An 18,464-nucleotide genomic window follows, 5' to 3' on the forward strand; every position below is an offset into this window, starting at 1 on the left:
TGTTATACAATGTGATTCCTTCTCTTCATTAGTGCCACCCCCTTGAAAACTATCACTTTATGGGGCCATGCAAACCTGTATTAATACTTGTGTGCACATTAAAATGTTTTTTGTACAATGTACAATTCTCATGACAGTGGAAAAGGTTATTCTTAGTTATTACTTAGCAGGAAATTGCAGTGGAAAATGTGCTTAACTCCTGTATGGGAAAAAATACCGTTGAATACCGTGAAACCGGTACAATTTTGAAAAATAACGTGATATAGAATTTTGGTCATACCGCCCAGCACTAGGGGGAGCTATTGAAAACAATGGATAAACTTAAATATCTGGGATCAATGTGGTTCAATATGGAAAACTGGATGTGAAGATAACCCAGAGTGTGGATGGAACAACTAGAGGAAGAAGGTATCAGGAGTATTATGTGACCGAAGAATTAAGGTGAAGGTTAAAGGTAAGGTTTTGTTTTTAAGACAATGGTAAGACCAGCAATGATGTATGGAGCTCAGACATGAGTAGTAAAGGAAGTGCAGAAGAAGTTAGATGTGGGAGAAATGAGAATGTTGGGATGGGAACAGAGGGGAAGAGAAAGCAAAGGAGGCCAAAGTGGATGTTGTTGGATAAAATAAGATCTGAAGGAAAAGGGCTCGACTGTGGAGGAGGTGCAGGACCGAGTTATATGGAGAAGGTTAATCAGGCACATCGACCCCACACAGAAGTAGAAAAAGATGAAGATGCAGCCGGTGAGAATGGCGTCTAATGTGTACTTGTAGAAGTTAATTATAACAGATTGAAAAACATTAGCTTTATTTGGGATTTGAGGACACAGAAGCACTGGCAAACACTTTTGGTAAGAGCCAATTTCAGTTCATTGGTGATAGTCACTACAAGAAATTTAAACCAGCTCACCCTTTTAACAGCATGCCCTCTGACGCAGACGGGAGGTGTTAAGTATTGGTTTCTATTCAATGCCTTAAAGTCATACTTAATGATCCACTGCCAGGCTTGTTTTAGATTATCACAAATACCTTGCTATAGCAGCAGTGTTCACTATGGAGTGGAATAATGTGACTAATGTATAACAGTGCAAATCATATTAGCAATTCTCCCTTGGGGAACTGCTTGAATGAATACCACATTCTCACTCAGTTTTGGATTACTGCTATATTTGCAGGAGTTTGTAGATATTGCAGGTCCAAATATTGTGTAAGTTATAAGAACTGTAGGATTATGAAGGCTTTGTCTTCTACAACTGTACTGATACTTTGAAAGCAACAAAAAATGTCAACATATGGTTTAACAATGAATTTTGTGTAAACCTTTATAAATACTAGAAAAAATATCTATGTTGCCTGCTTTCGTTGCACAAGAATTCACATCTTAATTCAACTACAAAATGGGATTTGGGCAGAAATAAATTTTTGGGAATGTGCAGAGTTATGTGCAAACACTCTTTCTATACTTATTCTATTATTTAACCTTAAGAGGATGACATCAACTCTAAGAACATCTTAAGTAACACTGTTAAAAAATACAATCTTACCAATATCCATATGCCGAGAACCAAAAAACTCAGCAAGTTGTAAGGCCAGCTGTAAAGGCAGTTGCAGATGAAGGAAAGGGAACTCTGCCTGAGGCTTGACAACTTCATCATCATTCTCCTGATTCAGAGTTTGGCCTGAACAACTGTTAACGTGCAGCATTTCACTGTTGTTCTGTTTCTCAGAGGACTCTGAAATCCTGATTCCTTTACCAAATGGATCAGTAACGGATGACAAAATGTCAGGCTGGTTGCTAGAAACAGTTTCTCTGACATCATCATGCTCTTGGACATTTAACGTACAATTCCAATCCTGTAATGGGACACTACTGACATCCACTAAATGGGAAGGATCAGATAAATCTGCCTTAGGAGGTAAGTAATTAGTTTCAGATGTAGGAGAACACCAAGGTATACCATGCTCCAAATCATCTAATTTGGAAGGCTGGTCAATTTTAGATATACAGGCTTCTGATTGTTCATTTTCTTGAGCCAAATCAGAATATGTACATGTATCCTTCAACTGATCTGAATCTGCATCTTGTGATTCTTCATCAATTTGCATGTCATCGTCTGGATAGACATCTTCTTTCTCTTGTTCTGCTGGAGGCACAGCTTTTTCTTCCCGGGAAAGCTGGAATTTAGGTGCCAGGCAGCAAAGTCGCTTTAACTTCTTAGGAATCTCATTCTGGGAGTTTTCACGCTCATGGTAAGCTGTGGATGATACTGACGCCATCTTGTCTACGTCTTCATTATGAAGTATATGTGGCAAAGTACCCTGAATGTTGTCTGGTAATTGTAAAAGAGAGTCATCACTGTCATCATGACCTGTCACGATCTCTGAAGTTACTCCTTCAATCTGAGAGGTACATGGAGTTGTGTTTCCATTATGGTTCATTTTTATTTTGGTCCCAGGTTCAATGGAACTGTGTTGAGCACTTTCACAAGAAAACTCCTGTGGAAGGCAGCCATTGATCGATGATACTGTGTTTGACTCAGATTCTTCATTGAACTCGTCTTCCTTGACATGTTCAGAAAATTCTGTCCTATGAACTGTTTTAGAAGATATTTCCATTAAATGTACAGTTTCTCTCTGCTGGCCAATCCAAATTTCTAGTTTTTCTCTAAATTCCTTTGTTTTTGCAGAACTATCCAATGCCTCAGAAGCTTCGTGCCTAGGTAAAGAATATCCTGAGCTTTTAACAGGAATGTCATCAACAGATGTTTCGCTATGATATGCTCCATCACTTTTTTTATCCCATTCAAAATTCTTTCGGTCTACACCACCAGAGGCACAGTCCTCTATTCTAACATTTTGGTCTGGAGTTTCTGATAAAACATCATCTTTACAATTTTCACATTCTGCATCTAACAGTTTAGATTCTGAGGCACTTTCTGAATTTAGATAGGCTGGTTCAGCTTGCCGAGGCTGTTCATAATACAACAGATCTGAATGATTATTATTTTCAAGAATATTTTCAGAATTTTCCTTTTCACACATGTGTGAAGAAGAATTTTCATTTCCAATGCAAAAAAAAACTAGATTCTTCATTATATTCAGTTTCTGATTCAGAGTGACTTTGGGATCTTTCCATTTTCTTTCCCAACTCTTTGCCACGTCCTGACCTAGGTCTATGATGCCGTTTACGTTTCCTCCTTTTCCGTCCCCTGCCCAGCCTGTATCTTGACTTCTTGATGTCATTCCTAAAAAGAAAACAATACTGCATTAATACAAATGAACATTGCTGCAGTGATTTGACCAAGTACTCTGCAGTTATACACCAGGATCTCAAATCATTATTAAAATATGGTTTGTGTTTGTTAAAATCCATATAGTTTAGAAACATTATTAATCAACGTGAAAAACCAAATACTGTGCAAATGCCCAAAAACAGATTCAGAAAGCTGTTCTCTACGAAGGTTATTAAGCCAGAATAAAACCTATAGGACTCTCCATTTTCTTAAAAAGCACACACACATTTTGCTATCAATCAGTAACAGAGAGGTGAACTGTCACTTCTGAAAGGTCATTCAGTAGGGCAAGACATGAAGAGTGTATGTTTATGACTTGGTAAACAGTAGGAACTAACTTTTTGACAAGTCAAACAAGTTTAAAACAAAAAAAAAAAAAAAAAACGGTATTCCAAGATTCCAGGCTGGATCTGGTATTAATTTAGATCTAATCTGCAATGCCACCTTAATTAATAAATAACTGTTCTGAGTGACTTTTTCTGCAGTTTTCAGACATAGATTCCATTTAAGTCAAGGACAGTTATGGTGTGCACACGTGCAGGTTGGTCATCTAGTCTGACATGCCCTGCGACTCACTCAACTCACAGTTTGACATAGGACTATAAAAAAATTAATGTCAGAATTCAAGTTAAAAAGAATTGAGTAACAGAGACAAAATGTGTTGTTTCTCCTTTGTCTAGACTCTTCTCTGTTTTAAGTAAAAGTCAAGTCAGTTGTGATTGCCCAAAGATACTTCTGTCTTTTAAAAGGATGAAGGTCTGGTCTTGAATGATTGTTTTTTGTGTTGAAATCGTGCTTCATTTAACACTAATTGTCATTTCTTTAGATTTTGTAATATTATGTGGTCATAAAGAACTATCAAACAGGTTAACAAAATCATGTACCACTAGATAATGTCAAATTTAGTTTTCATTACGAAGACTCGTAATCACCGTCACCAGAAAACTTTAAATCTTTTTATTTCAAATTCATTGTGGTGAGTATTTGTGTTTAGAATGCTCAAAAGAGAAGAGCTGGTGGTTGATGAGGACAATACATCAGACAATCCTGTACTTCAACCCTTTGAGAGACCTCTGTTGAAAAGAAAACAAAAAAAAGCTCAAGTTCAAATTAAAACCTTTATTAAGAGTCTCTCTGCTGATAAAAAGTAGACAAACAGGATCCTTATATATATATATATATATATATATATATATATATATATATATATATAAACATTCTCTTGGACAAACAAGCTAATCACATTATCATGAACACAGAACCCTTCAAACCCTTTAAATGAGCCCCATTCTTTCACGTGCTACACAGAGATTGTGATCATGGTTGAGGAGTGAGAGACCATCTGTAAATTTCATTGTACTGAATTTTGTGAGACAAAATATGAATAGATACTAGGCCAATGCAAAATGTAGTCTTGTATCTAATGGTGCATGACATTACTACAACTGAAATAAAACACAAAGTGAAATGAAAAATGTCTCATCGAAAACAGGGGATGTCAAAATCTGATTGAAAAACAAGAACTAAGGTGTTGGCACTTTCTCAGAACCGTCTGGGGTGTCTTCTCCAGACTGTATGTTTCAGTTCTTTCCATAGATGTTCAATAGGATTCAAATCAGAGCTCATAGAAGGCCACTTCGGTGCTCTTAGCTGTGCATTCTGGGTCATTATCCTTTCGGAGGATCCATGATCTGTGACTGAGATAAGAGCTTTCTGACGCTGGAGAGTACTTTTCACTCTAGAATGTCTTGAGATTTCATTGTTCCCTGAACAGACTCAAGGCACCCCATGCCACATGAAGCAAAGCAACTCCAAAACATAACCAAGCCTCCTCCATGTTTCACAGTAGGTATGGTGTTCTTTTCTTTGAAATCTTCATTTTTTCATCTGCGGATATAGAACTGATGTGACTTGCCAAAAAAATCTCCAGTTTTGTTTGATCTGTCCAAATGACATTCTCCTAGAAGCACTGAGGTTTGTTAATCTGAATTTTAACAAATCCCAGTCTGTCTTTTGTATGCTTTTCTTTCAATAGTGAAGTCCGATGTGGTTTTTCCATTGAGCCCACTGTCACTCAAAAAGTGACATGATGGCGGATCAGACACTGATGGACCCTGACCTTGGAGTTCAGCGTGTATCTCTTTCAAAGTTGTGCTTGGCTTTTAGTCTACCATTCTCACAATCCAACTGCCCAATCTGGGATTGATTTTCCTTCAGAGTCTGTATCCAGGGAGGCTGGCTACAATCACATGGATCTTAAAATGTCTTAATATTTGCAACTGTCGTCATAGGAACATCAAGCTGCTTGGAGGTGCCTTTGCCTTCAACATGCTTATCTTTAATTTGATTTCTGAGCTCCCCATCACAGCACATCAAACAGTACAGTGACCACTTTCCTCCATTTAAAGAGGCTGACTGATTGATTACACTATTGGAGACATGTGACATGAAATAAATCACACAGCTAGTTTGAAAAAAATCACTCAAATCCAATTATTTATGATCTTTTCTAGGGGTAACAACAAATATGCCCTGGCTTATTTTAGAATATCTTTGGAGAATAAACAATACAGTGATCCCTCACTATATCGCGCTTCGTCTTTCGCGGCTTCACTCCATCGCGGATTTTAAATGTAAGCATATTTGAATATATATCGCAGATTTTTCACTGCTTCGCGGATGTCTGCGGTCTACAGTACGTGTGCTTCCTCAGTTGATTTGCCCATTTGAATTCAAACGAGGGACGCATTTGAATTCAAACAAGGGACGCTATTGGTGGATGGCTGAGAAGCTACCCAATCAGAGCACGCAGTTAAGTTCCTGTGTGCTGCTGATTGGCTCAGCGACAGAGTGCTGCATTAACCAGGAAGTCTAATCTCACTCATTCAACATTAACGCACGTTACTGCTACTGCTGCAGGAGCTGTGTCCAAGCGCCAACAGAAGATGCAAATGATTGCAGAAAAGGTAAAAGTTTTGGATATGTCGAAGGAAGGAAACGGCTACACCGCTGCAGGACACCATTACAGCATCAATGAGTCCACGATTCTTTTTATTTAAAAAAGAGGAAAAGCATATAAGATCTACGGCCGCAGTGTCCTTTAACCAGGGTGCAAAACGAGTTGCAAGTGGACGTGATAAGGCAGTAGTCTGGATGGAATCTGCTTTAGGGATTTGGATTGAAGAGTGATGGAAGAAGTACAACGGCAGTGCTAAACAGTCGCCTGAAGAGGCTCCTTTAGAAGAGCTGTAACGCTATCCTTTGTAGTGCAGTAAAATTAAACTCATCGTTATCGGACAAGTCGTCGTGTCATTGTTGGTGAGTAACCATAATTAATTATTTACGTACAGTACTTATTACATGTACATAGTTTAGTGTCACTGTATACAATTATTCTTGCATTGTACGTATTTATTGCTGGTGGCCTGTCTGTCGTAATGGCTGTAACATATGTGATATCGGAGACGCTCTTTATCTTTAAAATAATATTTAGGTTTTACTGTATGTAAACTGTGTTTACATACATAATTTCAACGAATCTTACCTAATATCTAAGAGAATACAAAGGGTTTATGCTGTATAATTGTGCGTGAAATGTTTATAAATAGTGTGGGAGAGTTTATAAGGGCTTAAAATACATAAAAATAACCATATAAACATATGGTTTCTACTTCGCGGATTTTCTTATTTTGCGGGTGGCTCTGGAACGCAACCCCCGTGATGGAGGAGGGATTACTGTATTCTCTTTTCACACTTGCTTTGCTTGATGACATATTAAAGGTATGAAGGTATACATGGGACATTTGCTTTTCATTCAAGCATTTTTCTGGAAATATACAGCTGTAGGGTTATCAACAATTTTGTCTATGACTGCATAATACAATTTCCAAATTTGATATTATACTTGGTAAATTGATTACAATTTAAAATAATGATGAACATATTTCAAAACACATGGCTGGGGAAACAATTATTTTGCCCTTGAAAGCTCTTTGTTACTTAGTAAGAATTAATCAAATGAATTAGCTATTTGGGCAGTATTCTTTACTTTCTTTTCTTAAATCAGAGATGATACTGGCTTTTGTGTCCAAAGTAAAATTTCCTTTTAAAAATTACTCCCATACATTTACCATCCCATAAACAAACTAATTTTTCTGCAATTCTCTAAGGGTCAATTTATTTTTCATCAACTCCTACAAGAACTCAAAGTGATTTACATGGCACAATCATAAAGAAAGAAAATGGTGCCTAACAGAAAAAGCTAGTACAGTGATCCCTCGCTATATCGCGCTTCGCCTTTCGCGGCTTCACTCCATCGCGGATTTTTATATGTAAGCATATTTAAATATATATCGCGGATTTTTTGCTGGTTCGCGGATTTCTTCGGACAATGGGTCTTTTAATTTCTGGTACATGCTTCTCAGTTGGTTTGCCCAGTTGATTTCATACAAGGGACGCTATTGGCAGATGGCTGAGAAGCTACCCAACTTACTTTTCTCTGTCTCTCTTGCGCTGACTATCTGTGATCCTGACGTATGGGGATTGAGCAGGGGGGGCTGTTCGCACACCTAGACGATACGGACGCTCGTCTAAAAGTGCTGAAAGATTATCTTCACGTTGCTATCTTTTGTGCAGCTGCTTCCTGAAATGACATGCTGCACAGTGCTTCGCATACTTAAAAGCTCGAAGGGCACGTATTGATTTTTCACTGAAAAACAAACTCTGTCTCTCTCTATCTCTCTCTCTCTCTGCTCCTGACGGAGGGGGTGTGAGATGCCGCCTTCAACAGCTTTGTGCCGCGGTGCTTCGCATACTTAAAAGCCAAACAGCCCTATTGATTTGTTTGCTAGAGATTGTTTTCTCTATCTATGTGACATTCTGTGCTCCTGACACACACTCCTTTGAAGAGGAAGATATGTTTGCATTCTTTTAATTGTGAGACGGAACTGTCATCTCTGTCTTGTCATGGAGCACAGTTTAAACTTTTGAAAGAGACAAATGTTTGTTTGCAGTGTTTGAATAACGTTCCTGTCTCTTTACAACCTCCTGTGTTTCTGCGCAAATCTGTGACCCAAGCATGACAATATAAAAATAACCATATAAACATATGGTTTCTACTTCGTGGATTTTCTTATTTCGCGGGTGGCTCTAGAACGCAACCCCCGCGATGGAGGAGGGATTACTGTAAACATATTTTTAAAGGGCTGAAAAGTGTTTAATTTGAAAAAGAAAATAATCAGTTTCAAAGAACAGCTTTCAGAAGAAAACTGACACAAAATATAATCAAAGTATTTCAGAGCTATTAGATGAGATAAAATGAATTAAATAAAAGTAGGATGACTAGATGTTCCATATTCTCCAGCAGTCCCATAAGTCAGCTGTAAATTAGATGTGTCTTTTCCTACAAGACAACTTCAATTGCCCAGTATTTTAGATGTGACAACATTCTCCATGCTGTTGCTTATGTAGACTTTGCAGTGTGCATGTGTTTGTACATGCCACTGTCCTAGCTGCACACTAGGCTGTGCAATGTCTTAAAAGTTCACATCATCACTTCAAAACATTGACGATATGCAATATGCTTTTGGATTATGAATAATTCATTGTTCTGCCCAAATACTGCAAAAAGTGTCAACACCTGCCTTGGGTGATGGTGCATGGGCATTTTGGCTCGGGACTCAGTAGTTTTGTTGTCTCACAGATTACTGGATTTCACCACACACAGCGGTGTTCTGTAATGTTATTACGATGATTCAAAGGTGATTCATTCCAAATTCATTTAAAGTTGCTGCTAATCATGATGCCGTATTGGCAAAAAACTCTAAAATTAGATCCACCTTATCATAAAATTGATCTGAATAAATGTCTACCAATGGAAAGCTGCATTTTTTTTAAAGAAAATTAGAAGTACTAATTACTTTTACTCACTCAAACATGGCATTCTCAGTTATTCTCTTTCTAGCATAATTCAAACAAAAAAGTGATTCAGCATGTGTTATAGAAAAAATATACTCTGTTGTGTTTGATCGTGCCTTGGCTACAGCACATATTTTGTCTTTTTATCATGCATGCAAGTGTCATATTGCAAAAAGCACAAAGTTGATTGTTGATTGGTACTCTGAGCATGCAATGTGCGATGTGCATGCAAGGGGACAATGGCACTGGCTTTTTAAAAAAAAAAAGATATATAGTGTAATCAGTTTATTTCAGATTTAGCATCTCATGAATGCAGTACAATTACATTCATATTTGCTCACAAGTAGTGCTTTAAGTGTAACCAAACTACTAGCTGTACTCTGTTTAGTTAGCGCCTTGTTCCTCCTCCCAATTCATTAGTACTTTTACACAATGGAGCCGTGGGCTCCCTCTTGGAAGTCAGAGCATGTGTGTACATTACCGGTGAAATGTTTTAGAACACCTCAGTTTTTCTTCAAATTTAATCAGTTGAAATGCAATGAATGACTTAAAATAGTGAAAAGCTAGACTGCCAGAGGTTTAAATTTAAAGTTTAGCAAAAACGTAAAAAAAGAAATAACACAAATTTTACAAATAGGCCTTCTTCAAGGAACAATAGGTTACAACCTACAGATGTTCTAAAGCAACTAAAGTAAATTATGCCTTGCAAGTTGAAGCAAACGGTTTTCACAGGTGTCCTGTCTGTTTTAAAGCAGAGTTGGAACACACTGTGTTACTACACCCTCTGAAATTGACACTATTCCAGTAATAATGGCAAGAAAATGGGTAAATAACAAACAAAATGAGACAGAGCATTATTACCTTTAGAAGTGTAGGCTCTTGATTTAGACAAATTGCAAAAAAAAAAAATCATAGTGTCGGTGACTATGGTGTCCTACACAATCTAAAGGCAACTGAAAACTGGAAGAAACTCTGATAGGAAGAGATCTGGCAGACCCAATCACAACCCAATCAGAAGACAAGTTTCTGAGCATCACCAGCTTGCATGATTGGCACCCTCTAGACTTTGTGCTAAAGGCTTGACAGGGCGAGTGGAAGTAAGGAAGCCTTTCCTTAAAGGACAAAACAGGGTCTTGAAATGCTGGCTATAGACTACTGCAGCCCGGACAAAGTTTTGAGTTTGTGTGTTTACTACATATGCAATATGAGTAAAATTATTCTCAGTCACAAATTGTATTGATCTGACAGGTATTTGTAATATTTGCCACATAAATAATTTAAATAAAAAAAAAAAAAAAAAAGTTAGAGAAAAATCACAGAATGCGAACATTTCACATGCATCTTAGTTTATTACTCTATTGTAAAAGTGGACTTAGGGGTATCAAAATTTTAAAGAAACTTATTATTAAAAGGACTTCTAATAGTGAGAGATTTAGAAACATGACATGAAAATGTAGGTAGTTAATTTTAGTAGAAGACAAACACTTCAAGCTTTCACCAAGTCCTTCATATTTTCACACAGTGTGATCAATCTACTTAAAAGAAATAAGACATGATTTTTCTGGTAGCCTCGTAAAATCAAAATGACATTTAATTAATTTAAAAGCATATCAAACTTTAAACAGCTTGGAATTAATTGACCAAAACTAAATTGACAGCAGTATATTTATATATTTTATTTATATACAGTTCTTATAAATTGTGGCAGACACTGGTGAAAGGTTGTTTATTGGTTAAATAGTCACTGTGCATGTGAAAATAACTCTGACCTGGAGCTAAGGCAACTGTTTATTTTGATCAGATCTTTTAGTCTAAAAGAAATAAACTAAAGTTCAGTGGTTCTTTCTTTTTAGCTATGAAATATGTACTGACCTACCACCAAGATGCTATCACCAGTGAATTTGGCCCAAAAGACAAAATTGTGATCAACTGTTTGAATGACTGGGGTAATAATAATAATACCGATCTGCAAAAAAATTAAATCACTCCTATTAAAAATTGTAGGTATTCTTTATAGATTTGAGTGCGCTGAATCCAAATATGGCAACAGAACTGCTCCATGACATTCAGGTGCAAACAACTTGAGATATGAAAGTTTAAAATTGGAAAAAAAAAACAGAAAAGAGGCATTAAAAAAAAATTAAAATTAAAAAAAAAAATGTAGTCACTATTGTTGTTGTCTTCTGAAGGCATTTCACAGTGGAATAGCCAAAAGTTGTCTGCTAACATAGACTCACTCCACGTTCCACTATATTGTTTCCCCATTTTAGTTACATCCAGTTCGAACCTCTCCTCATGTCCATCAGAGACCGCTCTTCCATGCTCTTCAGGAAAAAATCCAAATGAGTGTATAAGAAATGGATTTCTAAGACATGTTGCACCCATATCCTTGGTAGGAAGAAAAGATGCTCCTCAAGTAGTTCTTTGTAGTTTCCTGCATTTATATTCTCAAGAAAATTTCGCACACACTTTTTTTTTTTGTTAATAAAGGAAGGCTGTGTACTCTTGCAACGTTTGCTTACCTGCTACCTAGTCAAGAAAATAGACTGATCAACCTGACCTTGCAAAATTTTGTAAAAACCATTTAAATAACAACTTTCTCTCTTCTAGATAATAAAATGACATCTTTCTATCCTTCTAAATATAAATGTCTGGCTGTTTTTAAGTAATGAGGGAAAAAAAAACATTACAAGAAAATACGTGTGTATCAAATACGTGATTTTAACTTGTTTCCTACTCAACTAAAGCTAAGTATGAGAAAGACTGCAATGTTTTTTTTTTGTTTTTTTAGAGCAGACCACCGTAATCAGTCCTGGTTACCTGGTAAATTTCAAAATGTTTAGGTCAATAATGTGAAGTACAATAAGCATTCTAGTATAGTAATGGTTGAAGAAAAAGACATTTACAGTTTAGGAAAGATGCAAACGCAGAACGCATTGACATATTGTGCCAGGACCTGAAACATGCAGTTAATATTAACGTCAATCTTCAGGAAGAGATGTCTGTCGGTCTTTTTCCAAAGCACTGTAAGAGATGGATTTCATGAGCATCTCTGCACAAGGGAGCATTTATATGTTAAGGAGATTTCATTAACAAATAAATATTCAAATTTTGGATTTTTTTTGCTCATGATCCCTTTTGTTCAATATTAGGTATTGACAAAAAGTATGATATTGAATAATTTGCAAATGTAGAAAATGACAGCAGAGTGGACATTTTATTTTTAATGCATGTATTTTTCCATACATATACAAACAATGACACACAAATTCATTTATGCATTGTTGGTGTCACATCTTTCTTTAGTGGTCCATCAACCTATAGAATATCACTGAAGGAGTGTTTAAACGTCTGAGGTATTATGGAAGCATAACTGTATATACCATGCAATGGTAAAATAAGAAAACGAGATACACAAATTAGAAATAATTTAATTTTTTCCATATTTACAAAATACTGTACAATAACTACAAAAAACAAACTGATGTTAAATGTTAATTACAATTAGAACTTATGAGCAGATAACAAGGATTATTGACATGTTGAACAACTTTAGACTCTAATACAATTTTTTGAAATAACTACCATATCAGTATTATACAGCATATTATTTTCTTCCCATATACAGAGAAAAATACCACATACAAATAATAAATACATAGCACTTTGAACAATTTTTTAAAGGACACACAAATATAGAAATGACTCCTGGATATCCAATTTCCCTGGCAACCTCTGTTGACTTAGGCAAAGGTACAAAGATGAACAAACAGACTTCAGCACAAACGAACTACATCACTATGTAAAGTTTGAACCTGAAATGGCGAGAAAGTCCTGCAAAGAGTCCTGGGGCTATTTAAAATACTACTCAATTGAGATGGTCATCTAGAATGAATACGGTTCAAAGAAATAAAATAAATAGTTTAAACTTTCAGGTGATTTAGTTTTTTTTGGTTTTATACTATTTTGGGAGGAGGGAGGATTTACAAGGCAGACAAACAAAAAAACCAAAATGTTTTATTTTTATCTAACGGGCAAAGTCAGTTCATAAAGTATTATCCCTGCTCATTTAGTTGTTTGTCATTCATTTCATGAAATGGCTTCTCCTAACATATGACTACAGTGAAGTGGAGCCCACCCTGCAGAATACAACACACAAGTGGAAAACCAGCCTATTCTTCAAATCAATTCCACATTTGCTCCAGCAAATTTATAAATACCCACTAACCTAACATGAATATTTAAAGTATATACATGTGGTGAAAAGTTACTTAGATATATATACAAAATGGATATTTCATACATAGGTAGGAACAGGAGTTTTACCTGCCTTTCGGGGTCCTCAGGGTATAAGAACTAATCACTGCTCCCATCATGCTGTTCCTCATATCATATTATAAATTCCAATTAAAATACAAATGGAGATTTGAGCAAGTAAAAAAAGTTTTTTTTTTAATTTAGTAAGAATATTGTCCCAAAGCAATGACAATACAAACTGGGCTAAGATGCATAAACTGTTTGTGACAGAAGTCTAAAATGTTTATCTTGTGAAAAGAAGCCATCAAGTTGATCAAAAGGTCCAAGCAGCACACTCAAGTCAAGCAAAGAAAAACTATACAGAACTACTCTTTTTAGAGCCTGACTTACTGAGCTGGCCATTAAGCCCAATGACCGTTTTGATGGAACCCAAGTTCCACAAAAGGAATGAAAAAAGATATCTACTTGAAATCTATAGGAAGACATTAAGATCATGGATCAACAACAGCCTCAATAAACTCTTACATAAAATGTACAATGAGGAATTGGATAAAACCCTAATATCCCAATGTAAAAAGTATAAATCTTAGAAGTCTCAAAACAGACATATAAACAGGAGATAAGAATGTCAAAAAGAGATATTCCACTTTCTTTTACTTTGTGTCAATTTTTTTTTACTATGTTATAAAAATAAGATGGAAAAATTACATAACCTAACACTTTCAAACCCACTTAATTTGTCCAGTGCAGGGCCAGAGACTTTACCAGAATCACTGGGTACAAGGCAGGAACCAGCCCTATACAAGCTGCATTTCTCAACTTAATAGTACCGAGATTCACTTTTTTGCAACCCACCAGGGATAGTCACTCTTGGTGATTTGAAAGCAATTGTTAGAGCCCTCACACCTTCCACCATCCTTCATTATCATTGAAGCAGCAACCTACTACAGCAGCTCACCACCCAACCAATGGCAACCCAGTGGCTGAGAAACATCGACATACAGGACAAATTTCATTGCAGAGGTCAATTTGGAGTCATGTACTACATTAACAAATAATTTAGGGGACGTGAGAGGAAAATAATGACTTAAAAACTCAAGTCACAAAAAACATTTTTGTAGTTGCTCAGGCTGGACAAATTCTTTACGTCACTTACCTATAAGTAATATCCTGATAGCCAGTTTTTCACTGTGACATAACCACCTACAGAATGCTGCTTTAGTACGGACATCACTGTAATCAACAATAATATTTGAACTGAACACTCAGTCAATTTAGATTTGTGATGAAAAGATAGCATATTAAGTTCAACCCATTTTTCTTCTGATATTAGTTGCATTTATAGTAAAGAGTGAACAAGTTCTGGAAGTCACTATATACACCCAAAAATGAAATGGTCTTCATCATTTTTTCCCAAATGAAGTGGTACTTGTTAGGTTGCTGCAGTTTGTACTTTAATTTACATTGTCTTTTTGTCACCATATAAGTGTCTTCTTTTTCCGTACATTTTTGCTTTTGTAACTAGAGTAGCTGTGGTAACAATTCTAGCACAGATTGTGATAGCCTCAGTCCAAAATGAAATATTATTCACACCAAAATGAAATGCAATCCAACATGTTATCTTCATTGTAGTGCACTTGGTATATTCAATTTTGGCACGGTTTTATCATGTCATAATAAATAAAATAAAAAATAAAAAAATCACTCAAATGCTTGATTACTTTACACTAATGCACGCAATTTTCGTGTCAGTTTAAAATGCAATATAAACACGTATTGCATTTTAATTCATGACCATAGTTCACATGTCATAACTACAGACTGCTCTCAGTGTACTGAATTTCAATTCAAGACCATGAATTAATCAGCCCAATACTGAATCAAATCAACACCAAAAGGCTGGACAAGGGGCATTAATAATTGGGGTAAGAGGCATTCAAATTCTACACAATTCTTTGTTCTGGCAGGATGCTCAAGTTTTAGCAATGCGGAGTGGCTAACGAAGTATTAGGTCCCACTGAAAATTGTTACTCTTATGTTATCTAAATGTTTTTTGATTGCCTTATATCATAATGGTCCATTTGATGCCCCAACTGGTGATATATATTTTCACATGATGCAGCTCTTTGGGAAATTAGCTGTTGAATGTGTTATAAGGATGTTACGTAGCAGTTGGAAATTCTTATCATTGATGCTGCTACTATTACCATTTTCAACAACTAGTTGACTCAGAAGAGAATGAAATTGTCATTTGAATAGCCAGCATCCACCTGCTGGATTAGATGGAGAATCCCGTGTTATCAACTCTCTGTGCACCATTGTTAGTGCTGAGTGAACACACTCATGATTATAACGCCTCTTAACCCAACTGTTGATGCCACATAGCGTACCTTTTGACACTAACTGGTCATTAATTAAATGCTGTTTGGCATGATCAATGCATGGTCATGAATCAAAATGCAATACACTCATGAGCAGCCACTACGCAAAATGCAGTATATTTTCTCTGCTTTAGTTATGAAACACAATCTATGGGCAGGAATTAAAATGAAATATGCTTGTTTAATGCAGTTTAAACTCACAGGAAAATTGTGTTGTTGCGAGAAGCAATCAATCATTTGTTTGATATGTCCTTAATTATGACACAATAAAAATGTGCCAAAATTAAATTTACCACATGCATATGCATAGCATTACAATGTAGTTAACACATTGGATAGAGTCTTCCATAATCCCTGCACCTTGGAAACTGTTGGCAATTACATTACCAATTATTTTAGATTAGGCTGCAGAAGGTTCTCTCATTCCAACCACCTGCAACAGTATTTTTTTTCTTTAACATTTTCCCCAAAATGTTAATTTTGTTATGCTCAGTTTCTATGCCATAATTCTATTTCACTGCTTCCCTTTATGTATGCAAATGTTTTGATTTTCTTCCATGTAGAGTTGTTTTGTCTTTAAGGTCTGTCTAACACCACAGTTTACATGAAACACTATTTTAGGTGTGTGCAACTACTGTAGCTGGGAAAAATGGACCAATAAGAAAAAAAATGAGTCAGTGGTCTCAATAATAATACTCATGTGAAGTTGTGAAATGAACAGTAAGTGCAGTCTAAATTATTAAAGGGAAACGTACTGTTTTTATTTTTACAACTATTTTAAATGAGTTGAATATTTATTTCTATATATTGTACTAAGCTTATACTTAACAGCCTTTTATGGTATAAACATTGTTTATAAGCAGCCATGATAGTGTGCTCACTGTAGCAACAACTGTGGACTACTTATACAAAGGGAGCAAACTTTGTAGATAAAAGGGAAGTGATAGGGATTGTAGAAATGCATGTTAGATCATTTTAAAATGGGTGTCAGATATAAATTTTCTGTTAGCAAAATATTCATAATTTAAATTTCAAGTTCATTTGTGATTGATGTCAGTCATGGTTAACTGCTACTGACAGTGTGCTACAGTGTGGAAACAAAATACAGAATTAAAGCTGTAAAGCAGGCCTATTCAAATGGCAGCCCATGTGCCACATGCGGCCCAGAAGCAACCCCCAGAGCCCGGCCCATGATCCTGCCAGGGTTCCAGACTGCAACTAAAATGGTCTCAAATGCAACCAAAAATATGATTAGGCGATTATCATTTCTACTTAGTTCGCCAGCTGCATATGAAATCATTGAAACTTCAAATTAATTATATTGTAACCGATGCAAAAGGCCTTTTTTTTTTTTTGTTAAACAGATATGCCGTTAACATATGTGCCGGTTCAGGCTCTCCCCTTGCATATCCCTGAGCCGCATTAAGGCTGGTTTATATCCTGCGCTGGGTGGAGCAGTGGCGGAAATTATGTCAGACTTAGAATCGTGTGGGAAAATATTTCTAAGTACACGGTGCTGCTGATGGGAATGCCGTGTATTCCAAATGGTGAATTTCAATGAGGGGCTGGTTATGCTTGTGCCAAAATAATGAAGGGCTGAATATAATGCAACTGGCCATCAAAATACAAGGTAGGTATGCAAAACATTTGAAATTCCTCTGCCCATCATATACGTCCCCTGCTATGAATATATCTGTGCCCTTGCAATTTGGCACGGAACACTAAGGTATGATTGTCACCTATCTCTTTGTGTTCATGCATCTATGATTACCGTTTCTCTTTTGATTTAATGCATACCCCATGCAAAATGCCAGCCTGTCCATCAGTAAACATGTATAAGCATCGCCTGTCTGCTGTTTCATCATGCATAGCGATGTGATGTAGTCTGCGTTTTAAGGTTAGTGTATTACAGGTGTTTTACTGTGGCGCTCTGTGATTTGACAGAGGAGAGTAACCTTTGTTAAAATGGTATCAATGGTATAAAATTGTTGTTACTTCAGTTGTTTCGGCATGTTCTGTTACCAATAAATTCTTCAACAGGAGCTCATCAACAAAGAAAGATGGAAAAAAGATTTAGAAAAAAAAATAATAGTAATAATTATAATTAATAATTCATTACTTGACACCCAAGAACGCTGTACAAAGACACTTTAAAGACAAATCATTAAAATAAATGTACCAATCCACTTTCATGCCATACACCAGTGGTGCCTTGCTCTTAAACATTTACTCAGGTTATTTTTTTGGGGTGGTGGTAGGGAAACAATTTCATCAATTTCTCAGATTTAACCTCTGTCATATGAGTGATTAAAACCAAGTGAATGAAACAGTTTAAGTTCTATGGAAAAAAAAAAATCCCTTGCCTGACATGATCACCCATTTAAATTGGGGGAGGATCTCATATTTCAAAAGGGAAACTAATGTTATTGCTAATACTGTGCACTTCTTTGATTTTAAGCACTTTGAGCTGTGCCTCTCTCAGATGTGAGCAAAATGTTTTTTTTTATTTCAAAAGTGGAAAAAAAAGTATTGCTACTACCTCAGATTCTATCGAGTTACAGCTTTGTTGTTGTTTTTCTAATACATTTTTGATGTGCCTGTGTCAGATGTGACCAAAT

General features: G+C 36.1%; 1 protein-coding gene across 4 annotated transcripts in view; it reads right to left on the minus strand.

The window, feature by feature from the left end:
- LOC114649936 (NEDD4-binding protein 2-like 2) overlaps positions 1 to 18,464 on the minus strand; it is an 83,028-nt gene that overhangs the window by 17,430 nt on the left and 47,134 nt on the right. For 2 of the 4 annotated variants that reach the window (XM_028799317.2, XM_051927188.1), the window contains one exon: positions 1,544 to 3,244. In XM_028799317.2, coding sequence (XP_028655150.2) covers positions 1,544 to 3,242 — 1,699 coding nt within the window. In that variant the 5' untranslated portion in view covers positions 3,243 to 3,244. Of the gene's footprint in view, positions 1 to 1,543; positions 3,245 to 18,464 lie in introns of those variants that run through there. The other 2 variants (XM_051927189.1, XM_028799316.2) reach the window with 1 other exon arrangement.

The sequence above is a fragment of the Erpetoichthys calabaricus genome, chromosome 4 (assembly GCF_900747795.2).
Source record: "Erpetoichthys calabaricus chromosome 4, fErpCal1.3, whole genome shotgun sequence".
In the NCBI taxonomy this organism is placed as follows: domain Eukaryota; kingdom Metazoa; phylum Chordata; class Cladistia; order Polypteriformes; family Polypteridae; genus Erpetoichthys; species Erpetoichthys calabaricus.